Source organism: Oxyura jamaicensis, chromosome 21 (genome assembly GCF_011077185.1).
Source record: "Oxyura jamaicensis isolate SHBP4307 breed ruddy duck chromosome 21, BPBGC_Ojam_1.0, whole genome shotgun sequence".
In the NCBI taxonomy this organism is placed as follows: Eukaryota; Metazoa; Chordata; class Aves; order Anseriformes; family Anatidae; genus Oxyura; species Oxyura jamaicensis.
In genome coordinates, this window is record NC_048913.1 from 3,982,228 (window position 1) to 4,008,250 (window position 26,023).

At 48.1% G+C, this 26,023-nt stretch overlaps 1 protein-coding gene and 1 long non-coding RNA gene across 10 annotated transcripts in view; one reads left to right on the forward strand and one right to left on the reverse strand.

The window, feature by feature from the left end:
• Positions 1-26,023, reverse strand: part of RERE (arginine-glutamic acid dipeptide repeats) — a 228,678-nt gene that overhangs the window by 11,264 nt on the left and 191,391 nt on the right. For all 9 annotated transcript variants that reach the window (XM_035344932.1, XM_035344929.1, XM_035344927.1 and 6 more), the window contains 5 exons: positions 6,004-6,166; positions 3,792-3,884; positions 2,809-3,008; positions 1,612-1,773; positions 84-197 (listed from right to left, as the gene is read on the reverse strand). In XM_035344932.1, coding sequence (XP_035200823.1) covers positions 84-197; positions 1,612-1,773; positions 2,809-3,008; positions 3,792-3,884; positions 6,004-6,166 — 732 coding nt within the window. The remainder of the gene's footprint in view (positions 1-83; positions 198-1,611; positions 1,774-2,808; positions 3,009-3,791; positions 3,885-6,003; positions 6,167-26,023) is intronic.
• Positions 2,485-25,829, forward strand: LOC118177312. The gene is made up of 4 exons (XR_004755758.1): positions 2,485-2,597; positions 12,964-12,969; positions 15,220-15,228; positions 25,819-25,829. It is a non-coding gene; the product is annotated as an uncharacterized LOC118177312 (long non-coding RNA).

A 26,023-nucleotide genomic window follows, 5' to 3' on the forward strand; every position in this document is an offset into this window, starting at 1 on the left:
GTTTTTGGTTTGTTGGTGGCTTTGCACTCCCTCCCACTCTGAAACTGTTCCCCAGAATGAAAATACTCTTCTGTGGGACTCACTTGAGTTTTGGATTTTTTGGCACTGGACCTGTCAGGCTCCTCTGTGTCAGACGCTGCCTTCTCCCGTTGCCTCTTGGAATTCTTGAGGGGAGAAGATACCTCTTCCTTGATTTTCTGCCACAAATGAAGCAGAACAGAGCAGTTACCAGTAATGGAAGCGCAAAAGTGAATTGAATGCAAGCCAGCGCTATCATGGTTAGTACAAGTAAATGAGAAGGGCTCCTAGGGAGCAGAACTGATCAGAAGTTGGGATCGTCAGCACGTGACACCAACCTAACGCATGTACCTGTCTGTCTAATGACGGGCTGCAGGGGAATGTGTTCTGGAGCTGCTGCTGCTGCATTCCCCATCTGCCAGCAGCAGCTCCCAGAAGCCCTTCACCTACACTATGCTCTAACCGCTCCCTCGGGGGGTCAAACTTAAGTCAGGACTCAAAACACGGCTACAATTTCACTTGTGCAGGAAGAAACCCAAGGGACAGCTTGTGCTGCAGATGTTTCTGACACAAACTAGCAGGAACAAGTAACATGTGAAGCATTCCTCATCACACAGCTGCTGTCTCAAGCTTTGAATACAAAGGAACATTTTAAACAAAACAGTCATGCTTCCACCTTCAGCTTTGCAGAATCAAGTCCATCAAGAACTTGTATCAGATCAACTGGCCCAGTATAGTGGAGACCAACACCAGCAGTTGACAGAGGATGGAGCAAGAATTTCTGCAGCACCAGATAAGCCTCCTTGTACTAAATGAGGGTCTTTACTCCTGATATTCTGAGAGGTTTAACCCCTCAAACACAGGGCTACCAGGGAGCAGCTATTACAAGATTCCTGCCTTCTTTAATGGCCTGGGACGCTTTCACGCACCCTGCAATTACCTAACCTACTTTGATATTTGCTAAGTTCCCAGTATTGTCATGTGACAACTTGTCCCACACTCCATTTTTCAAAAAACAAATATTTAACTTGCTACTTCTCAATTTACAGTGCTTAATGCAAGCTTCCCTCTTCATCTAGCTGCATTTCTTCAGTGCTCTCTTGGAAAGGCACTTAGTGAAAGAGACTGAACTGTCAGCCTGCTCTGAAAATCAAGCAAATTGCATACAGAAACACAGTACCAGAAGCAGGCTCAATTACCACATATTCATATTCCTTTATAAATAAAGATTAAGTACTGCTTAAAAAAAAAAAAACACACACACAAAACTGTCTACTTGTCTCAGATACAGCACTGCTGATCTGTATTACCTCCATGAGCCTAATGCTTGCATTTGCATCTGAAAATGAAGGATTAGTTTATCATGAGAGCGGTAAGGTTATGTGGGGATACTTCAACGGCTTTTATCGCTACCCATCCGTAAGCACAGGCACGAAGCATCAGTCAGATGTGCCATTCCATGCTTTGCTTATGTACAGAAGTAGGAATTTCTAGGTCACTGACAGATTCCCTGGCCTCCTGCTTCTGATTTAGCCAGTTGAAGGGGCCTCAGGTGTCCAGCCCTAATGCAAAAGAAGAAGGGGGAATTTTTACCTTGGTGGATTTCTTCACCGAATCTGCTTTGCTGTCATTACTGGAGGTGCTGGCAGCGCTAGGAGAGTTGCGGCCACTAGAGCGGATGTCTTCATTAATAGGTGAGGCTCTACCATCAGGGCTGGCTGGCTGCTTTTTACGACCACTACGTAGTGTAGACATCTATTTGTGCAAAAAGAATAAAAGTTTATCCAAGTTAACACGTGCCAACTTCTTATTTTCTCCTGTCTTTCAGAGAGAACATAGATGGAGCACTCCTGGTAGGAACTTGAAAGATGAAAAACCTGAACCTTTCTATAGTTTTTCCCTGAAAGTTCTTCTGGGCTTCAAAGTAGAAGAGGCAAATCCTTAATATGCCTACACAAAGACATTAAGCTCTGGGTATTTTATTTAGCAGTGTCTGCGAGACACGAGAACAGTATAAAGACGTTCCCACAGATGCTGCTGTTTGCATTCTAAATTTTCTTCATAAAATGTGCACACAGGTTTGTAAGTGTGCATACACACACAGGATGAGGTGGGAGGCAACCCTAACGTTCCATAAAAGAAGTCTGTTATCCAGAAGTCTATCCAGTAATTAATGCTGCTCCCCTCCCAGTGTAGCAGTTTTCTGGATGACAGGCTACCATAAAACCAACGAAGCCAACCGTACCTGATTGCGTAGCCTCACAAGGTATTTAGAAGCAATGGTCATATCAGCAAGATCAAAACAACGGAGAGGGGAGGGCAAGGAACAAAAGCCATCACCCCAAACCCAAAGCAAACATGAAATTAAACAGAGCTGCCATCCAAGTTCTCACAAGTGACTTGCACACAGGAAGGATCTTGGCATTTCGCACCGAGTAAAACCGCTGTGACAGAGCACAGTAACCACAGGAGCCAACGACAGCTGTCTGCAGGCAAGAGACTAACTCCAGTGGGACCACATGAGTAGCACTGAAGTTTTCAAAGGTCTTCCTTTAAAATAAGCCCAAGGGTTTACCTCTGTCAGGACCCCCAAAATCTGTAACAAAAGCCTCGGCCTCATCCTGTGAGCAAATCCCACCCTCACATACACAAACCCAGCAGCAGGCACTTGCCATGGCAAACAGGCACGAAAGAGGAAACAAGGGTCGTTTCAGACCACCTTCCTCCAGCCAACAGCTCCTCTTTACACAAGAAGCTGAAATGTGAAGAAACCAAAGATGTTAAGCGTACCGAGCCTCGACTCCGCCTTGTCCTCATGCTATGCTTTCCACTAAGTCCATCATCTTCCTCTTTGACAGGTTTAAACATAAAGGGTGGAGGGTCCACGGGTTTCTCAATGGGTGGCAGCTCTCCGTATTTTTTGAAGTGAATGCGACAATCGGTGCACAGTAAGATGTTTTCTCGACCACCGTGGTGCCAGTCCTTGGAGGCTTGGGGCAGGAAAAGTGACAGCTTAGAAATATGCCATCTACTAGATATTCAGCACAAGCAAATTACGTCATTTGAAGGAAAAAAGGAGCAAAGAAAAAAGGCACACAAAAACTTAGAAAAGTATCTGCTTTTCTACAGGCAGTTACGTTCTGGAAACCTCCAGTAAACTTTGTCCTGTTGCAGGCTTAGTCTGTCTTCCAGCACCTATCTCCTTCAGTGTTCAACTTAAAAACTATTTGTTTACTTAAGCAACTGCAACTTTGAAAATAACAAAGAAAGAAGTCTCATCTGCTCTACCTGGGAACTAACAGGCAGCTACCATTCTCCAAAGCTATGGTTTCTGGAAGAGCAGCAAGCTGTGAACTTCTCATTCCCTTCCCTTACCGTGGGGCTCCCCCCATGTGCCCATTTATCAGGAATACTTGCAGGAACGAAGCTACTGCAGAAAGCACTGGTGCAGTATTATTACGTTTTGTGTGTGTCAGTCACAGTTCAGTGTCAATCTGCTACATCACAAATGGCGTAATATAAAGAACTCTCTCTACAGTAGCAGGTTTTACTGTCTAAATGGCTACTTCCCAAGACTCTCCTCTGTCACTGCAATAGTAATTTGCGATGGTAAATCATGGTTAACTCTGCTAAAAATGCTGCATTTTTTAGCTGATTCAACCCTGTTTTTTGAACATCTGTACATGCACAAGAACTGCTCTGGCTTGGATGAACCTGTGTTAGATAGGTGGTAGCAGAGGGGAGGGAAATAGAGCAATGAGTCAGGTGCGTACTGGTTGTGAAGCAGTGACGGCAGGCGTAGCCCTTCAACTCCTGCTCGCTGTCCTCGCTGTCGAAGTCATCTTCGCTGGCCGAGCTCAAGTCCACTGAGTAAGTAAAGAACAAGGGGAGAAGAGAGAAAAAGATTCAGCATGATCTTCTGTTTGTGCCTACCTGGCTGAAATAAACATTAATATAATGACAGTTCTTGCCTCAAGTCTCTGACTTCCCACACACACCCTGCCTTGGACAACCGTTCTATCAGATTTTGCAAACTAACAAGGCCAGGGCTGGTCAGCCTACAGATTAAAAAAGCATTCCAGGAAGGCACCAAATGATACAATTCACAGAACTTTTGATTCACTATATGATACTTTTCCAATTAAGTTGTTCAAATACTGTTCGTGCTGCTGAGGGAAGCTGTGTTCTTAAAGCACAGTTTACGAGAGAAAGGAGGTTTGCACCTAAAACCACTCAAATTTACAATTCTGTATCTAACTCATAGCTTATTAGATTTCACGGACAGACACTGTGGCTGCTTTTCTCTTTTTTATTTTGTTTTTAAACTTCATCTTCTAAATCAGATGGGGACTGCTGTTGTACTCTCTTACACAGCAGCTATATTTAACCCAAGAACTCCATGTGTTCAGTGCGTGGATGAGATGATGCTTGCACATAACGTACCAGTCTGCAAAACATATTGTGATTCCTTTGGATGAGAGGTACCATAAGGATACTACCAGCTTTCCAATTCTTACTGCAAGCCTTCTTGAGAGTTGTAACCAGGGGCAAAATTACATCTCAGGAATGTCGTGTTTTGAAGTGGAGAATATGGCCAGGGCCACTTTCCTTAGTGGCAAGCAGCGTACAACACATTATCTGACTACAATGCTGTGAGCTAAAAGGCATCACCTGAAGCACTGAAAATCTGCAGTCACCACAAAAACTGTACCCCTCCTCATCTTCTAAAACAACTCACCAGGAAATCCTTCCTTATAGAGAGTACTGCCTTTTTCTAGCCACTTGCTATAAATTCACAATGGAATGGATCTGTAATTTCTCACAGCACAAAACCCTGCCTAGGATATCATTCTGATGTGTGGCTTCTTTTGTTCACATCTTTAATTAGGGATGAAGTCCTTGATGCAAGAATAGTGTTTTTCCAAAGGTTTTGAGAGGATATTTTGTCATACCTGCACATTACAGGGAGTTACAGTACTTGCCACCAGTGCTTGTCATTAACTCATTACCCTTCTGATCAACACAAGGTCCGTTTAATAACGGCAGCTGCTGGCACTACCACAGTTCCTATGTTCATTCTCACAGGTGTTTAAACCTTGACTACAAAATTAACATCAGGCTAGTACTCGGTTTCTTTTACTGAATTCATTTTTATTCTCGTTCTGCAGTCAGCTGCATACGGATGGGACCTTTCAGCCCATGAAGTGCTGAGCGTCTTGGATCAAGCTGGTAAGAGTCAAGATCCACACCTGTGTGCACAGAAATCAGCAATAAATCCTATCAATTTCAGCACAGAGCAGCTGATAGCCGTCTCTTACTACCTCACTACTACCCTCTCCACAGTTCTCTGTCCCGCCTTACTCACCACACCCTCTACCTCCCATATTAATAAAATTGGGCCAACCCCGGACTTCCAGGTAGTCCCTTTTTCTTTAGGAGGTGCTGGGTTTAGTTCATAGAAAGCCTTAGAAATCATGGGGTAACCTCATCCTTTTACATAAAGGTGTAAGTTGATGTATCCATATGGACATCAGTAATCATAATCCTTTGCAACACTGCACATTTCACTGCTTTGGGTAATTATTCTTTGTTTAGAACCTTCTGCTTCAATCAAGGCCGAAGTACTTCTCAGACACATTACCATACAGGAGTGCTGACTGCAGCACAGGCCGCGATGAAGCGGAAGGTACGGGTCACCAAGTAAGGATGAAAAGGGATGGGACTTCCTTCTTTTTACATTTTCTCATTCCCATTACTGTAATAGGCCTGGAGAAAGTGCAACACAACACCAAGACAATTCAGTACACAGCACCTGCTGATCAAAGCCGCCTACCACATTCCAGCATAATCGTACAGGAACAGGAGAGGGCAGCTGCCTGAACTCCATTTCCTTGCTGCGTTCACTCGAAGGTACAGCACCATTACATTACTGTTGCTCCCTGCATCTAAACAAAGACAAATGCATTGCTTTTAGCTTCCACTTACAGAATTCGCTGGAGGGGGGCCTGGAGGGAGTGTTGACTGGAGTGGAAGCAGTTCGAGTTTTAATTCTCCGAAACACAGCCTGTCTTCGATGCCTACGGTGGGCTCGAGAACTTGCTGCTTCAGGGGTTTTCTTCCAGTAGTAATAGAAGGTGATTAGTTCTCCCTGCGAACACAGAAGCAATATGTTAGAGGGCACGCAAGCCTGACATGTCAGCTCTTTTCCTTCCTTTCGCTCTATAGACGTGCACGTGTGTTTCTGTATTTCATGATGCATTTCAGCCAGACAAAAGAATTCCTTAGATCCAACAGAAAACCTCTCTTTGTTTTTTGCTTGCTTTTGGCAGGGAAGGAACAGAAGCATGTAAGGACCTCCTCACTCCCCTCTACCTCCTCATCCTCCACTGGAAAAGAGGGGGGGGGTGCTGAGGTCTCCGGCCTGCCCTGGATGCTGCTGGCACTGCTGGGCTCAGCAGTTCAGAAGGGGGTGCCCTTGCTTTGCTGCAGCATCCTGCACACATGGGAGGCTCTGCGTCCACACCGGTACCGTCCTTCAGTAGCTGTCAGAACAAAACCCTGATAACTGCTACCAATTCTCTGGTATTTACAGGAGGAAGGTTTGATGCAAACTGACACAGCCATTTTGCCAACCTACATCCTGCGTACAGGTATTATAACAGGTTGCTGCTTAAGGAGCTGAAAGTTGGAATAAGAACACGTTCAGCAGAAGCCTATAACCGTAACGCTCAACCATACCACAGCAAATCGTGTTTTAATTTGAATATATGTGCCCACATCTAAATTAATTAAGCAGTTAAAAGAGCTCACCTAGAGAAATGAGTGATAATTCCATAGCATAATGAACCTGGCTTACATTCAAAAACGGGAGCGGCTGCCATTCAAACTAGCGGATGCGATGCCGAACCAAAGAACAGCATGTGGTTTTAATCTCTTTTCTCTTACTTTGAAACCCCATCATTTCCTGGCGACTTGTCTGCCTCTAAGGTAAAAAGGTGTTGTTTCTTTCAAGTCGCAAGAGGAAACGGAGAAGTTCTAACCAGCCCCTTGAAAATCAACATCAGAACAAACATACCTGAATTGCCCACAAAAAGGGTGCCTTTGAACTGCATTGTATGTGATCTAATAACATAACCTCAGCCCGCTCTCTGTGGGGAAATCCTGCAGCCTTTACTCTGGGCAGATCACTCAAGTTGACTCTAATAAAGACACACCCTTAATCCAAACTCTCCCAAGGGCCCCAAATAAGCAATTACAGCCATAACTAACATCTGTAACGCCGAAACACTTGTAAGACAAAAGGAGGATGTTGTTCTAGACGTTAACTGCTGACATTTAAGAGTTTTATCAATGCCTAATTTAAAAATAGAAGCACCAGGAAAGAGCACAACCGCAGTTCTGATTTCTGGCGAAAGGCACGGAGATGCATTTTTAATCGGCTCCGCTACAGACCGGGACTGATGCTGCTCAGCTCCACCGCAGACCCTGAGTGATATTCACACCAAACCCTACCCAGGGCGGTGCTTGGCGGGGAGGAATAAGTGATGAAAATGAATCCTTACACCCAGTTCTACACTCTGAAGGACAAAAACCCTAACGAAAAAATCAATCTTTTTCTGAAGATACTCTAAAACCGAGGAGGGAAATGGGTACAGGCTGCAGATGTTCAAAGGCTCCGGCTGGCGACGAGCACTCAAGCCGTGGCAGATCTAGGAGGAACACGGAGTTCCTGCTGCGTGCTCAGCCCCGTGTGTTTGCTTTAGAAATGCCATTTTGCTTCATTAAAAGCGGGCTCAAAGTCCACCAGCAAAACTGTTTGTCAAACCAAGGCAACGACCTGCGCCAGGAGGCAGGCGAAGCTCTGCAGAAAAGCTCACGCAGTGATTTTCGGTGGTAGAAAGTCTCTTGGAAACGACAGCAGGCAGTTTATCCATCCATTTCTATCAGATCTCAGGTGTCAGCACCAAGGAACAAGTCAGTAAATCCCCTGTCTTCATGTCAGTGAATTAACGTGTCCTCTGACATATGGCAGTGGCAGAGTGCAAACCAATCTGTTTTCTTCCCATCATAAAATAGGAAGTGGGAACCTATTGGAGCTCTATTTACACATCGCAAACCCATCGGGTCCCAAGGGGAGTTTAACAACTAACGCATGCGCTGAATCGTAACACAAGCTTAAAAAAAAAAAAGAAATGGTAAATATTTAAGAAAAACGCTAGTTTCACAAACACAACACTTCTTACACTTTCCCCTGAGACCCTCTCAAAACCACGCTCACAACCATGCCGATAAAGCTGAAACCAAAGCTGAATTCAACGATTAATTTTGCTACATCTCTGAAATCCGAACCCGCTAAAAGACCAGAGAATATTTAATTTATTAGCAGCCTGCTGCAGCGATGTGAGTCAGCGAATGACTCAACTTTCTGACAAAGCCGGAGGAGGAGAAGCCAAAGAGGAAGCACGGAGAGAAAATGGCAGTGATACACACGGGGCAGACGTGCTACGCTGAAAAAACTCCACGCCAGCTCTTCTTAGCCGCCTGGCTATCTGGTACTACATTGTCTACCTACGGGATTAAAGGCTGGAGTGGAGCGAGCCTGGAAGGATTAGAAACACGTCCTGGTGACTGCATGGGTGGCAGCAGCTCGAGCACAAAGGGCTGTGTCGGGAGAGCTTTGGTTCTCCAAACAGGGAGGAAAACAGCTCCCAGCTTCGCTGCAAGGGAAGTCAAATGAACGTTAATCAAACATGCAGAGCGTGCGCCGCCAAAACCCATCGCACATAAATTCAGGGAACAAAAGCTGCTGCAGAAATCAATAGCCTACTGAAACATTAACACAGGCGAGCATTGATCAAAAGGCCCTTTTACAAAAGGCAGCCTTGCAAATTAGCTGCTGTTTTTGCTTGCAAGCAAACAGAGGAGCATAAACGCTGCTGACATGAATGGCCTGTAATGATCGTTTGGCTCCTGGCGAGCTCCCCTCACCTCTCCGCGAGGTCTCGCATCCGACACGTTCAGCGCCTCGCAGGGTGCTAAACCCACACGAGGTAAAGCGCACCGAACCATCTCTGCTGCACCGCTACATCCCCAACTTGAGACCCCCCAACATTGCCCAACTCTGGAGATAGATTAAGGAAGGGAGGAGACCACTGAGGCAACCGCTACCTGTGGAGAGGTCTTGGCTGATGGAGGAGGAGGAGGAGGAACACGACTTCTCCTGCCTGCAACCAGCATGTGCCCCTGTTGCATCAAAGCTCTGGGACCAACACCCCACTAAAGCAACGCTCAACACAGGTCTAAGTGAGCAACGCCAGTGCTCACCGAAGTGCCCCTCAAAGCACCCCCAAACCTTTCCTCCAGCAACGCTGCCGGTGTTGGTGCTGAGACACAAGGCCCGGCAGGAAGGGGTCCCGGGTCCCAGCATCCCTTCTAGGTACTGAGATCCAGTATCCAGAAGGAAAACCACCACCAGGTGCCCCGCGAGCCTGCTCCAGCACCACCCTACAGGCGAGCAGCTCTGTTGTCTTTTCGGCCAACACAATTCCATTTTTTGGCTTTGAGGTCTGATTAAATGTCTCAAGTGGTTTATCAAACCCACATAAAGCAATGTGGGAAGCCTCACTCAGGACTTGATTGCTACCTTCCCTCCAGGACAGCCAGCCTCCTGCTCCCAAAGGCTCCCGACAGAGGGGCCGTGCTCCTCGCCAGGTTCAGCTTTCATCTATTTTGAAACCCATCGGGAGCTCACAGCTCCTCCAATCTCCTGCCTTCTCCTGCCAAGGCCATTTCACCCCACGTTGTAGGTACACAGAAGAAAGTCATGCTTCATCTCCTTTTACATCTGTGCTGGGGATTATTTCTAAAGAGAAAGGAATGGTTCAGATCCACTCCGGCAGCGGCACGGCTTCCCATGCTGTCCAGCTCTGGAGCCGGGATTAATTCCTTGGCACGGGGGCACCCTTCTGACCTCTCCCACCAATTTCATCCCCTGCCCTCACCTTGCTAAAATGTTTAGCAGCTCAGCTCAGCCCAGCTCTGCAGCCATGTCGCAGGACACCAGGGCAGCCCTCATTAACTCTTCCCCACCTTTCCCAAACTGCCAGCAGGCAGAGCGTGGCCTGCCCTGCCTTCTCACTTCTTATCAGCAGTTTTCAAATGTAAAATACACAGTACAAGCTGTGCCCTGTGTTTGTGTTTAGTCTTGCCTTAGGTAAACAAAGGATTAACACTGTGTGCTCGCTGCTGCTGGGAGAGGCCCCGCCAGCCCCGCCGCAGCAGCCCGCTCCTGCAGCACGAATGCATCAGCTTACCTTCAAGTATCTGTTATGGTAGAACAGAGTGAGCAAACATAATAATTGCTGGTTAATTTCCCCAGAGCCTAACACTGTCAGGAGGAAAAAAAATCGGGGGGGGGGGGGGGATAGCTTGACTGTAATTAAACAGAAGAGGTAAACAACAAGTCCTTTCAGTGGCCCTACCGGCAGGCAGGGTGGAGGGGAACAGATTGTCCAGCTGTGGTCGTAATGAATTCACCATCTTCCAGGAGTGCAGCGAGATTTTGTTCAGTCAGGCCACTTCAACGCAGGCCCCGTGGTGAAAAGAGTCTCCAGCACCTTCCTCGTGCAGTGAGCCCCCGGGCTTGGCCCGTGCTGGTGACAGCATCTGCTCAGAGGTCTGTGTGCCGGGGGGCAAATCGAGACGGGGGGCAAATCGAGACGGGGGGCTTCCCATGCACACACAGCTCTGCATAGCACACACCTGCAGCCCAGCCCAGCTGTTTCCTGACCCCGACACAGCCCAGGAGGGATCGATCCCACCGTCACGCACATCTCCGTGCCCCAAAGCTGCAAGGATTAGAAGAGCTCAAGGACTGAAAAACCGCGGCAGGGACGAGGAAGCACACCGCCGAGGTGCAGTTCAGAAGGGCCGAGCCCCGGCGTTTTTACAGCTGTGCGCTCGGTCTGGGTGCCTCTGTCAGCTGTGACAAATGGGTTTGCATATGTTCTAATTAAGCAATAAGTCTCAGCAGCTTGTTCAGTAGCACTGATTAATGCCCACCTTCGGCGCACAGGAGCACTGCATCATCTGAAACATTACTGAATTTTAAGAGGGACTTTTAAAACCCGAGCAGTATTTTACTGACGCTACAAAGCGGGTATTAAAAATCGCGTGGTGCTTTCGAAGGAACATCCCGCAGGTCTCGGTTCTCTTGCACATTTTGAAAGCCTCGGTATTTTATCTGCAGCTTGGTGTTTTATCTTTTGGACGGCAACGCAGCTGGCTCTGCCTGGTCGCTGCTAAGAGCTCTACCTGCAGTTTTAGGAGCAGACTGGCTGTCCTAGTAATCTGTTTCTTGTTCTGCAAACACCAAGATAAGCTCCTCGGGTTCATTTTGGATATCAAACTCCTGACGAAACTGTCTGGCCAAGTGGGAAGCAGCGGAGGATATCGGTGTTTAAGAAACCCCAGATAAGTCCTTGGGATCTTATGCCAAACTGTCAGTTCACCCCCAACACAGGAACAGGCACAGACTTCCTTGGGAACCCAGCTGAGGCTCCATCTGTAGCTTCTGGGTTTCATTTGGTTGTGGAAAAAACCTGCAATCCTGTACAGCTTTGTGATTTCCAATCGTTCCTGCTAGCTGAGCACTGCTACCTTGCTTGGCCCTCTACAGACCGGGAACAGGAAGAGCTTCCATCTCCTACCAGTTTGGCTTTTCTTCAGGCAGCCGACGCATATATAATAATTTCATTTCTAATGTTACCTAAACACACGGATCGCTTCTGAAATTCTCCCAACAGAATATACTTGCCCTCATTAACAAATTATAATTAAAAAAAAAAGTCAAGGTAACAGGAGAGGGCAAACTAAACCCAACTCCTACAATAAAATTATGCACGGGAATGGACACGGAGTAATTGAAGCGAAAGTAGAAAGGAGGCAGTGAACAGGGACTGCAAATTAGGGAAAAGCAAAGGACAGAAATACACCTGGTAGGATGTAAATAACCTCTCGTCAGAAAACAGAAGCAAGCAGCATTTATCTTCAGTAACACAGCAGGACTCCAGCAGTGCAGAGCATCCTCCCTTTGGTGACAAACCAGCGATGTACCTACAAATTAAGTCTCAGCACACCCTTTTGTAACATAGGGTATGCAAACAAAGAGGCAGAAGATTAATAAATGGGCCAAGATCAATCCTTTGTGGGAAGTACAACCCTACCAATCAGCCTCATGCCACGTGAACAGTCCACCAGCGACCGTTAGGCTCTACAAGTCCTTCATAACCCAAAAGCAGGTTATTGGAGCTAAATCCATCCTTACTAAGCACAGTCCAGGCAGGCTGCTCCCCAAGAGCTCAGCTTTCCTCCTGCCCTCACTACAAGCTGCCCTTTCCTTCCATCTGGTATTCCTGTCGGTTCATTCCTGACTGTTATTTTGGCAGACCCCAGAGAAACCTGAATGTTATTGGCCAAAGCCTGAGGAAAGCGTCGGTGCCACAGCTCCACGCCACATCTACCTCATGGTTCTCACGTGGCTCATTTGCTGACTTTTCCCAGTGTTTGCAATTCAGGCTGTACATGCCAGCAGGAAATACAGTAATTAGCGTATTACGGAACGTACCCTTGCTACCTGATCTAGGCGACCAATTCTCTTTTTTTGGGGCTTTAAGTACAAGCTTTAACAGTTCTGCAAAACCAAGTGCAGAGCACGCCGCTGCATTGTTTTAAACCTCGGCTGCAGGCAAAAGCCACTGACCCTCTCCAGCTGTACATCACGCCAGAATGAAAAGAAAGCTTTTGCAATTACAGCTTCTTCCTCCAGAGACTCCTCTTTGTTAATCAACAGAGTCCCTAATCCCCAGAGGAGCTCGCAGGCTGCTGGCTGCATCCATTACTAATTATTAGATCCTCTCCGCGATAGCGTCAGCTACAGCTCTCCAGGACCCCGTAGCTGCTGCCGGCATCACCAGGTACGCCTGGCAGGGCTCTCTCTGGAGCTTGATCAATTAAGAGGTTATCACAACAGTGAAAGAGTTAAGCACCTGCTTGCCTTATCCACATCTGTCGAGGATTTGCTTTCTACTCAGCGCCCCTTTGTGCTTCGTAGCACCCAAGTTTCTGGAGATCCTCGTGGGTCTGACCACTTTGAGCTCCAGCCATTCCATTTCTGCCCCTCCTCTCCTCACCGACCCCATCCTTCCTGTTTCGCCACGCAGCACCGAGGGTGTCCCAGTCCCACAGAGCCTATTTTCCCCTAGAAAATGCAAATATTCCTCTTTTTTCCCTTTCTTCCCTACCCTGATGCTCAAAGCACTACCCCTAACAACTGCACCCGGGCCAGGTGACCTACGTCCAGCACAGTTCTGAGGAGCAGGGCTGAACTGCTTTCACAGAGGTGGGAGAAGTTCCGATTTTCTCGAACCAGCAATTTTCTTTCCGTCCTCCAACCCACAAAGCCCAGGGCTGTCCCAAGCGGCACCTTGCCCTGCTTAGCCAGAAGCCCTCATTATCGATGCTGGCACCATCAGGAGGGTGGGAGAAATGCCCAGATGAATTAAATGCAGGGTATTCGGAAAAGCTTCTGGAGCAGAGCTTACCATAGGTCCTGTATTTCACGCGCTTTTCCAGCCCTGTTCACCTGGAAAAGCTGACAGTATGATGCAAGGAACGGGCTTTCCTCGGTGAAGGCGCCAGGCACCGACACATCAGTCCTTTACCTGGCCTTTCTTTTCCCACCAGCTCAACCATCACGTTGTGTGGTTGCGTACTGCCAGGCTTCAGGTGCTGGACGAAAACCACCTCTGCTCGATGCCTCTAACGCTTCACATTTCCACCATTTCAAGCAAAGGGACCGGTGGTGCTTCACGTGGCTGCGCACAGGGGGAGAACAAGCGTGCATAAGCAAGCCATAAAGCTGTTAAAACGGCCACACTCCATCCCGTAAACATTTTTCTATTTATCTGCCCTTCATTACATGCACAATCTTATTATCTCTGCACATCCTCAAAGCGACAGCCGTCAGGGTCACCCTATAAAATATACATCGGCAATGTTACATTTAATGACTGGAGCGAGGAGAGAAATGAAGGATGGGAGGGGAGGAATACTGCAGGATGTTTTAAAGAGATCATCCGTTATATCCATGCATTTCCTGAGGTGATAATTGAATGACAGTGGCTGGAGGGAAATCCATTTTTGAGCTTAGGAAAAGACTGTTAAGAAAAAATGTTTTTGTACCGGCAGCACGTAATGGCTGCCGGAGAATGAAAAAGGCTCCTCCGACCGCAGCGCTGCTGCTGGCTTATGGCTTCTGTGCAGGCTGAAAATTACCAGGCACAACAACGAGCCATTCAAAGCAACCCCAAAACACGGACAGACGCGGGTGATTTTATCTCCAACCAGACTGCTTGCTGTTGTGGTTCGCGTGTCAACTTGCATCAATTCAAACCAAAGATCAATTTGCAAATGGGGAGTGCGTGGGGATAGGGACAGCCAAAATGAAGGGACAGCAGCAGTTTGAAATTCCTTAGCCAAGTATTAAGAAATAATCCTAACACTCAGCTGAGAACTCAGTCCTCCTGCACCTCAGTGAGGTATTCACGTGCTATGTTTGTGTCTTTTTTATTATTGTTATTGCACGACGACAACTGTAGAAACAGAAGCAAGCCATGCCACGATTTTTAGGTGTACTCCTGGTGGTTGGCTGCTTCACAGCAACCACCACAAATGTGTGTCTAAAAGCAACCCGCTCCCAGCTCATTGTCCCCTCCGATCAATACCCTGCACTACTGCAACACCCCACCGGATGCCTCGGGCTCACCAGAGCGCTGCTGCCACAGCCCAAGGGCCACCAGAAAATAATGGGTTTGGGCTGGTTGGAACAAGAGAGGTTTTCTCTCACTAGAATACAGGTGAGGGGCACTAAAACCCCACACCCTCGCTAGCTGAAGCAGACGTGTTCCATAATCAATTTCCTCTCGTGGTCTGCTGGATATTTACATATTACATATGGATATTAAGCTGGATGTCATTTTACTCACCTAAAAAGGTGGTTTTAAATGGAGTAGTGCTTACATCTCGGTGCAAGTTCCTGGCTCACCTCACCTGAGGAGCCCCTGGAGCCCGGGCCATGTCCCAGGGAAGTTCCAGCTGCCTCCAGTCCTCACCAGTTTGTCCACAAGCAGGCGAGTGTTTCAGGCTGAACGGGTGATGTTGCTCAGCACTTCCGGGGCACCCTGGGGATGGTCTGGGAAGAACCTTCAGTCCCTGGTGGTTCCCCGCAGCTCCCCAGGAGTCAGACGGGTGAGCCCAATGACTTTATGATTCACAACTACCAGGCTTAGACACCAGCTTGCCCCTATTCCACACTCCGTGACCAGACTCTGACACCACTCAGGTGCAGCGCTTCCCCATGATGTCAGGCAGTTTCTCCCTTTATTTTGCCAAAGAGTGTGTTTTGTTTCACCTCCAGACAGAGATCACAGATGGCTTGCACTGCCAGCCCCACTGCTCCCCTGGGCAACTGACAAAACGTGAACCAGAATAGCAAGGAAACAAAACCAACCAAAGCCAAACAATGGCAATTCTGAACATTTGGTGAGACTTTCCTGCTCTGATAGTGCAAGAAGAGCCAGTAGGTAAATAAAGCGTGAGCCACTTGCGTTTCGGATGTCCCAGTCCATAATTCTGCTTTCATTTAAATACAGAAATAAGAACCAAAGGCCACTCGGTTCTGAGGATCCCCAGCAAGGCAACCCTGCCGCAGCAGCACGGTATCAGAGGCTGGTGTGTCTGCAGGCTGACCTGCATTCCACATCTCCGTGTAACAGATGTTTTAGGTTTCCCAAACACATCTGTGATGAATCACACAAGGCTTGGCTTGTCAAACATGAGCGTTATCTCCTCTGACATACAGCTTCCTCCCTTTGCAGCTCGTGACCCATAGGGGAGCTGCTGAGTTTGGACGGTTTATTGAAGTCGTATTTAAACCGACGGCGTTCAGAAAATACCAAAAAATGACACAGGAGGCAACAAATTACACAAAATAATCCTCTGTGCTAATGAGGAAAGTGCATACGCAATCACCTGGGAACAGAAGAATGTGCCTGCCCTTTTTTCCCGCAGCTATCCTCACGACGGGCTAGTCCATGGTGAGAACTGCCAGAGCCCTGATTACAGCCTGCAGACAGCCCAAATCCAACCTCTTAATAAAAACCTCTGTTGCAGGACACCCAACACCTGACCAAGCCAGGCAGAGGAACACAGCCACCCCTTTTGCACCTGGAAAGCATCAAGTAAGCTGGCCCGGACCACCAAGCCTATCACCAAAAAACTTTATCCCGGCACAGCGGTGTGAGACGGGCAGGTTCCTGCTCTCCTCTTTGGTCCGAGCCAGGACAAAAAGTACCCAACTTCTTGCAAACAAAAGCTCTCTCAGACAGACATCCCTGTTGTTAAGCCGGGAGTTTAAGCAGACTTGGTTTCTCTTGGATCTGATCCCTCAACAGCTGTTTTCCTTTTACTGCTCTCAAAGAACGTTTCTCTGAATCAGTAGATTTTCTAGATTAAGTGCGGAGGGCTGGGGGGTACTCCGAGCGTCTTCCTGTTTATCAGAGCGATATGTGAGGAGATGAATCTTGAGGCAGGACATCAAACACACGCACACAAAAAGGGCTGCCACATAAGCAGCTTATCTCTCAGTTATTGTTGCTCCTTCCAGTCTCAAATTCTTTCTTTCAAGAAAAAAAAAATCCTTAGCAAGCAAAACTTAACTAAAAGACAATGGTAAGAGCTGGAAAGCAATATTAGAAAGACCAATTCACTGCAGCTTACTATAATGCCTATGCAGTGAGCTCCGAAGTGAAAGGAATTGCTAATTCCTAACAGCTCTGCCCCACTGTCTCCAGCGAGCATTAAGCCTTGCTGCTCCCTTGGCAAGTGAATTTGATCCCAACTTCACAACTAAGGATAAGAAAAAAGACCAAAACCCCAAAGCCGTTAATTTGTGGTCTGACTTCGGGCTCTGACTCATGCGGTCTTGCAAATCACACTACGCTGAGTCCAGAGCTGAGATGTGGCTGCTGCCAGCCCTGTCCTCCCTGTGCAGGGCCAGAGCCCACCCAGACAACTCCCCAGAGCGTGCCGACCCAAAACCTCGCTCCTTTCAGCTCACTGCCAGTTGTGGTGAAGCAGCAAGCTCCTTTTACATTGCTGCCATCTCCACTGCTCACCTCTGAGAGAACTGGGGGAGTGGGACAGAGAAGAATCATGCTGGAACAGGTTAGCTGAGGCAATGATTTTCATCAACCCCCGAATTAACTGCCACTCAGAACCAGGAATAAAAGCCAGGGTTCCCACCACCAGGCAGGCTCATCTCCTGATGATTCCTCAGATTTCAGGTTCTGACCCCCTGGATGCCACAGAGCAGCTGCAGCGTTGGAAGAGGCACCTCCACGCCGCTGCCTCTGCACAAGACCTGTTCCAGCGAACTGCAGCTCCAGGCACAGGTGGCCCCTAGAGACATGGTGTGGCCCCAAAAATCCCCCGCTACGGCACTCGGGCTGTGCCAACGCGCTTCGGGAACCCTGCGAGGCCCTGATCAGGCATCCCAAACGCGCCGAGCGTTACGCCATTTGTTCCCTGCTAAGGCGTCTAACAGGCGCAGCGTGGCGAGGCTCGCCACTAGGCAGCGTGAGTGATCAGTTTAATTAGCGGCTTGTGTTCACACAGCAATCGAGGTGTCAGAAACCAGAGGAGAAGCACTTATAATTGAGAACTTCAAAAGAACAGCAGCAACAAAGAGGTTACAACAGTACTTGCCAGCCTCCTTCGAGAAAATGAAGCCTACCGGAATATAGTGATCCTTACGCACTCTCTGGCAGGGCACTCGACTGGTAACTGCTAAGCTCTAGCCATGAGGCTTCCCAGATTGCTGGAATATGAATCGTGGTAAGCTTATCAAAAGGCAAACTATACACTATAGCATTTAAAAAAAAAAATCAACACCAACAACAAACAGCACCCCCACCGACTACAGAAGCATCCCACACTTCCAACAAGCGCTGCCACTCGGTACACGTACCCTTAATTAGTGTGCCACACAAGAGGCTCCACTTAAAGACATGCTAGCATTTCCATCGGGAATCTGAAAAGGCATCACAGACAGGATTTCGAAACACCAGAAGAGAAGCACCAAGGTGGCAGCAGCACGAACTGCTGTTGTACTGAACCTGGTGGTAGCTGGGTTAGCTTAACTATTAGTTTCCCCCTACAGAATGGAAGAACAGACTTCCCCCCCAAAAAAAAACAAACCCGTGGCTTTAGACACAGCATTCGAAGCAATGTCACCTCCTATGTGACTGAGCTGCATTTGGTTTCTGTGCGTTGAGCGTTGGGTTTATGACAGCCAAATATTACACTATAAAAAAATTCTTCGGAAAGAAGAGACCCAGCGACACAGCGCAGTGCCAGCAAAGCTGCTGGTGGATGTTCGGCGTGCTGCCTTCACCGCACGTGCGAGCTGGACGAGGGGAACGCCGAGTGGCTCCACGCTGGGGCCACGTTCCCATCTCTCCCTCCAGCTGGGGAAGATTTCCCTTTGTGAAGCAAGGCTGGTATTTAGCAGCCCTTGGGCTCGGGGCCAAGCTCAGCAAACGACCACATGTATCGCACAAGCTAACGCTTCCTGCAGACACCGAACACTTGTGACTTCTGCACAGGGTTTCCCTGCATGCTGCCCCCTTCGCATGCAGCCTGCAGTGGGAAGGCCAGGCTGCCATCACGTGGCAAAGCGGTCTGGGAACCCTCCGGCTCTTATCTTGCTCTTTTTTTCTTTCCCTGGCCTCTCCGGTGCTTCAAAGCCTCTCCTGCAGCCAAGCTTTGGAACAATCTCTCAAAATCTTGCGTGCTTGTGTCTTCAACAGCACGGTTACGGGACAGGCTGGGATCTCCCTTGTTACAGAAGCTGGGGAGAGCCTGGTCACCCCAGAAGAGAAGGCACACAGAAGGACGAGATGAAGTCAGTTCTCCCTTCACACGGCTTGTCAAAGCATCCTTCTGCTCTGCCTTTCGTCCCTCCCCACAATCCCTCTGGTATCAGAAGGGGAGGGATGCCTGAGAGGGGCAGTGGCTGCACGACGAGGAGCCTGCAGGGCTCCTTGGCAGGGTCTGGGTGATGAGGGAACGGAGATGAAGAGATAAAGAGATGCTACCCAGCCTGTTTAAGTACCACTGCTGTAACACGCTGCTCCTGTCAACTCCTCAGCAGTGTAAGATCATAGCGGCGTGTCAGAGGAAACCTCACTGGCGTGGCACTACCAGAATGTACTTGCTGGGCAATGATGACAGGCAGTCTTTGCTAGGAGAAGCCCAGCTCTGCTCAACGTGGGGAAGTCTTCTGCTCTGAGTGCTCTGGTGTCCAAAGGGAGTGAAGCAGCTGGGATAAGGCACCCATCTGACTCTTGTAAAACCTGTTTTAATTTAGACGAATATTGATTTGCTAAAACAGAAAGCTGAATTTCAGCCAAAGGACACAAAGAAAAACATTTTACACGTGCCCACTTCAGACCTCCACGTTCTTCAGACCACCAGGTCCACAGCGTTTTATTTCCCAGCTTCAAAAAGAAGTCTCCTTTTAACAAGCTTCCTTCACATGTAAGCAACAGTCAAAGGAAACAGCAAGGTGTGAGGTCTTCCCGCTGCAGCAGGTAGCTGCTTTCAGGGGAGGTTATGAATGGGCTTTGCTGAGACGCACTCGGTCGGTTTGGTGGGGCAGGCACGAAGGAGAAGTACTTTCCAAAGCGATGTGTTAGAGGAAGGTTCTTGGTGGTTGACATCTCCACAGCCTCTCTAAATGCAGAATCCCCGTGTTTTCCATATGAAATATTCAATAGCCTAAGAATGCTCTCAGCTTTATGTGCAGTTCTCCATTAATTAGGAGCAAATCACAGCAGTGACAGCCATCTCAGCTCTTAAATGCATCTGCTGCTTCAAACAATTCATCACCTCAAGTTATTCCACGGCAACGTTATTACCTCCCAACCGCCTTTCTGTTCAGCTTAACTCTTCCCTACCTGTCCGTCCCGTTCTGGGGCTGGCAGCATCCTGCTCTACCACCTGCAACCAGATTCGGGACATTGCTAACAGCAAACCACGGACCCGAGGTGCAAGCAACCTTCTGATTCCGTGTGTTCAACCACCCGGGCAGCCGACACACGTAACGCAGCATTCTTGCGATAACTGAGATATGAGATGTCATACAACTCTGGAAAAGAGATACCACAAATGTTGTTTTCTCATTTTAAAATCACTTTACCATGCTGGATCTAATGACATCCATTAAGAACATGCTTTGAGTTTCTAGTGCATCGTTTTGTAAATACTTCCTCATCACTCCATCTCTCATTTCTCCCCCACGTTAAACTAATCACAGTAACTCCCCTAGGACTTATTCTTTACTTTTGGTGCATCCTTGCAGGTACTGCTTGTAAAACAGCAGCATGATTTCTCCACCTATCTGTACGTTCCCATTGCCTGGGTGTCTGCTGAAGTCCCTGGCAGGGACTGGGGCCGTTCCCATAGGTGTGAGCCCAGCGAGGATTCCGCGGCACTCCACGTTGCTGCAGCTTGCTGCTACCAACAGCGGGACAAGAAGCGGTGTCTTCAGGTGTGAATAAAACAAAAGCAGCAAATTAAGACAAATACAGATGTTGTTTTCATGCAAATGGTGCTAACGATAAAAACGAGAGAGAAGATACAGAAAATGAAGCACGATAAAAACGGAATCGCTTACTGGATTTTTCTGTGGCGGTTTCACAGCAGTGCTATTAGCATCTCTTGAAAACATTTCATGAATCTTTCATACACAAACACACACGAGAGGCCCAACGAGCACCTGACATTTAACTCAGGCATGTAAGGATTTTTACATTGCTTATTTTATACCGTGTAAAAATAACAGCAAGCGCTCAGCGTCCGAGAATGCCAAGCTGTAAGCAGCAGGTGACTGCTACACGCTCACGTCTCCAGAGCAGGCAAGGGGCTCAGCAGCAAGGAAGATTTGCAATTCTTCCAACCCCCCAACAAGTCGACCTGCACTGGTGACAGTAACCCAACACCCGGCAGCCTTCCCAAGAAGCCAACGAGCATCTTGAGGGATCACATACTTGAAGGAGTCTGAATCTACTCCCCACCCTTTGGCACACAGGACGCACAAAACACTGCGAGAGAAAAATAACCAGAGATTGATCTGGACTTTGTGCAAGCTCTGAGCGGCTCCAGGTTCCCAAAGCAGCCTCTCTGCAGGGCGATGAGGGACACATCACAGCTCCAGCCTCCTGTGAAATGGGCGACTGCGACCTAGACTTGGAGCTAGGGAAGTCCTCAAGCCAAAAAAATAAACGAGCAGGAGCGAAGAAACACTCTGCCAATTCCATGCTCCTGAAAAGCCCAGGCAAGCAAACAAATATCCACACTCGAAGATACAAATAACCAATTAATCCTGTTAATTGCCTGCCCAGAGCTCCTTGTGAAATGGCACACCCACAGCAGGCCCCGGTGGGAACCACCGACCCTCCCTTCCAGGAGCTTGCATTTCCACCCCACCCCACGTATTTCCACGCCGTGCCAGCCCAGAGGTCCTCCGACAGAGGATGAGGAGGCAGGAACGAATTACGCTCAGCATTTGTTCAACCAGCACCGGGGCAAACATCTGCTGCAAGGCTGCGGTGGAAACGTTTCTATCAGCTCAGCCATCTTGTCTGGGAAATTACAAACCCTGGAGGGATGTTTGCTATTAAAATTTCAGCCACTCGCCAAGCAGCCTTCTGACTGATGCGAGTGACACAGAATAACGCTGCTGGTATAACGCGGCACTTCAACCGGCCTCCTCCAGCATCTCTATTTCACAAGGACCCACACAACAATTTCCAGTTGGCGTGGCCTGAAAGCAGGCGCTGCACAGGGTCTGATGAACACACCGTTTCTGTTTTCCATTTCGTGTGCTTCAGAAAGGCACCAGCAACCTGTGAAAACTGACACAAACAAAAACAAACATCCCTTCCTAAATAACCTTCCTCAATAATTTTTCCAGGGTGGAGACAGCTTGGAAGACCTCACTTATTGTTCAATACAGAGAAACTACTCAGAAAAACACATTTCTGTTTGGCATTACTGGATAAACACACCAACCTGGTGCTCTGCACTCCAAGGAAGTTTTCGGGACTTTGCCACAGCCCAACAGATCTGCCCGTGCACATCAGTAACCCATCTTCTGCCCTCTCTGTTACCACAATAGCTTTTTCATGTTTTAATAGCGCGCCAAGCGTTTCAAGGACTGCTTGCTTCACCAGGTAACACCCTTAAGCAAATCGTTATCTTCAATAGCGACACCACAAGCAAGGATCTGAACCAAGGCAGCTTTACCTAGAAAGAGCTGCAAAGAGAAGGAGAATCGCGGCACAGGAGTCTCGTGGCACAAGCCAGAGCAAACCCAGCTGCTGTGTAACCCCGAGACAATCGCCTCCATAGTTAAACGTTCAGGATAAAAGGAGCAACGCTGCCCGTAGTGCGTTAGGGTTTGATCTCCAAGAGGTTGGCGTTAGCTGTACCTTTGAAAATGAACTTCTGGGAACAGCAGTGCTGTCACAAGGCTGTGAGACCCTCTGTGTTTGGAGCCTCTGGCCCGACGGCTGCTTGTAGTTTCATGAGGCTCAGGCGATGGATTTGGAGCAGGGGGCTTTTTGTGCGTGTTTTGACTGCTATAATTTGATTTGTTTTGTGGGAGCTTTGATTTGTTTGTTGTTGTTTAAAACCACCACAGCAGCTTTCTCACACTGCTCTTGTTCCTTCCAATCAATCCTTTGTAGCCTCCCAGGGCGAGGGAACTGGAGAACACACCGATAATGCACCGGCCACGTCCAAGTACAGTCACTTTATCCTGGAACGAGGTTAATGCTTTCTAATAAAATTACACTGTTTCTGCACAAGCGTGCTAGCCAATTTTCCTATGTGGACAAGCTGAGAGTGAGACCACACTGCTTACAAGCACAATTAATTGCAACTTTAATGCTGCAAAGAGACACCCATGCATATCCCTGTGGGGAACGGGCACGCGCTGGTACGAGCAGTGCCCAAAATCAGGAGTAACACAGACCTCTCCCCCAGCCCCAAGTCATTAACCGGATGGGTGTGCTGTGTCCTAGGAGATGGGCTCGTTAACTTCAATTCAGTTTCCGAAGGGCAAGCAACTGTACTATCAGATACTTGAGCCCCACCAGCTCTGACTATCCTACGTGGCAGCCAGCGCTGGTGGTCTAGGGAGGAAAAAGTGAGAGATCTTGGAAACCAAGTGACCTTCCTTCTTCTTCTGAAGTTCGTGTAACAAGACACAGCAACAGGAAGAGCCAGGAGGCTTTCAGTAGCATAGTTAGCCTTGGACTCCCGAGCAGCCAAGAGGGAGGAAGCTTTATTACAGTATTTCTGGACTATGTTGATTGGTAATACGTCCGTTTATACGGTCATTTTGTGTGACTCTCACCTGAGAGAACTCAGCAAACAAGAGGGCAGCCGCAGGAGGGACAACATCCAGGCTGCTGCCAGAACTAGGACATCCTGCAGGTACTGTGTTATGGATGTGCACGTATTTTCATTTACCATGAGAGAAGACAGCCAACACAACAAAGAATTGCATCTAGCAATGAAGAAAAATACCAATTTCCCTTTTGGCTTTAGATGGAGGTGCTAGCTTCAAAGAAAAGTTATGTGCCTGTACAGGCACAGAGACTTCTGAGGATATTTGAATTATTGAATAGATTAAATGTGGGAAAAGGCTAGAGCAGTGCAAGATCCAGCCTAAGTTACTCGTTATGATCAATGTTACAGTCCCACCTGCTCTACACCCAGTGCTCTGGAAATTAAAAAGAAAAAAAAAACAGCAGCAAAAGCTAACAAACCCACAATTACTAAAGATTATGTCCTTACCGTCACTCCGAGCAGATTACCCTGAGTGCAGTGACACCCAGACGGAGAGCTCGACTAGGCACAAATTCCCACAGCAAACTTTCAAATTCAGATTTCCAAAAATTATCTGAGGGCTCTGTCGTGTAACACCAAATTCAAACAATGGCTTCTTACACCGGCTGCGTGTACTCACACGGGTTATTTTCTTCCCAAAAAGCACTGAAGGCCTTCATTTGCATTCCCTCTGCAGAAGGAAGCTGCTGCTAGCCCAGCAGACGCCCTCCCTCCCCAGCAGAGCTGCGAGCAGCAGGACAGGTTTTCCATGACTCACGTTTCCCTAACTCATCACACGCATGCTACTGCGAAGCGGTCTCCTAATTGAAACCATTCCAATTGTCAAATACGCGAACAAAGCCTTTGCTGTGGTTCCCCAGCCGCTTTTCAGCAGGGTTTGCTCACTCGCTAGGCTCAGAGAAACCTGTGCCACCCGTGGGGACCCAGGGCAGGTGCACAGCTCCCCCTGAGCCCTTCAGAGGGCCTGGGCCGGGAAGGACAGGCTTCCTACAGAAGAGTTTTTAAGGATTTAATTAAGGGATGGGTGTGCACTGGTTCTGTTTGTAAAAGATGTGGGTACCTGCAACTGATTTTCTCGGTGTCTGCATCGCAGAGGGCGCACACCCCGTGGCTAACGGATCCCACGTGGAGCTGGGCAGCAGAGCTGCCAGGAACCCTGCAGCCTTCGAGCAGGCTACGTCAGCTTTAATTATGGCAGAGACGAGGCAAAATAAGGCAGAGGCAAGAAAGCTTTGGCAGTATTTAACTTCTTTCCCGCTGCCCTTCAACAAGAACTCTTCTAATGAAGCAAAATGCAAAGCCCCGCTATGTACTGCAGATGAAAGCGACCTTGGGGAGCGAGGGAGAGGAGGAATAAAAGCAGATGGGGGCTCTCGGGATGGTCGGTACCTTGCAGGCCAGCTGAACTCAGCCCCATCCCTCCCCTTGCTGACCTGGACAGGTCTCGCGGCAGTGCCAGAGCAGAGCACAGCCACCAACAGCCACCTATCCAGCCACCGGCTTCCTCCTCGCCGTGTTTTTCCCCTGCACTGCACCACCTGTAAAGACCCTGACAGATGTTCATCCAATTAAAGGAATGACCTCTTCTCATCAGCCTTGCTTTTGCCAGCGGAGTGCTACAGCTACGGGGCAGTTGTTGCAAAGGCAGGAGGGTGATGAGCAGAATTTGGGAGGGAGGCTACACAATGGGCTCCTTTCAGCGAGGGAGAAAAGATGTATTCCTGGAGAGAGAACGAAGCAAGAATATCCAAAAATCAGCAGTCCAAAGAACTTCTTACTCCTAAGATAAGTCCCAGCTAGCCTGTTTTTTCCTCCTATTTTAACGTGACCTTTATGGAACGACGAACCAGGACCGAGCAGCACACCAGAAAGGCTGTTTATCTACAGCCTGCAGGACCCCAGCCACGTCTTCAGCTGCGAGGTGACAACCAGAGAAATCAAACACAACGTGAGGCCCAAAGTTTGAAAATTTCCCTCTCTCTTCTCCGTGAGTTGACTTGAAAAGGTTAAAGCTGTGCTTCAGTAACTCAAAAGAACAAGAAGTGAACGCTGGCTTGGCAAAGACAGAAATATATAAATATATAAAAAGTATGCAGTGGGAGTTTACGTACATTTGTTGCACACTATTTAATTGCTGGAGCAATGAAACCTTGTACAAGCACAATTTCCAAATGTCAGCATGGTGTTGTTTTTTTTTTGAAGAGCGATGACTCAAGATTTTGTAAACACGGGATAAGCACTAGGAAAGAGTAAATGGAGGAGGAGGGAAAATGGTAGGGCAATTTTCACTTAAACGCTCTAACAACCCCGTTCATTTGTCTTCGGCAGCACTATCGATACGGTCCAAGGAAAGACATTCTGAAGTCACCATGGGGCAAGTGGGGTCGTTCCTAACGACCACGACCAGCAGTTTATAATAATCTCCATCTCCCTACAGTGGATACACAACTATTGAACAAAACTTTCCAAA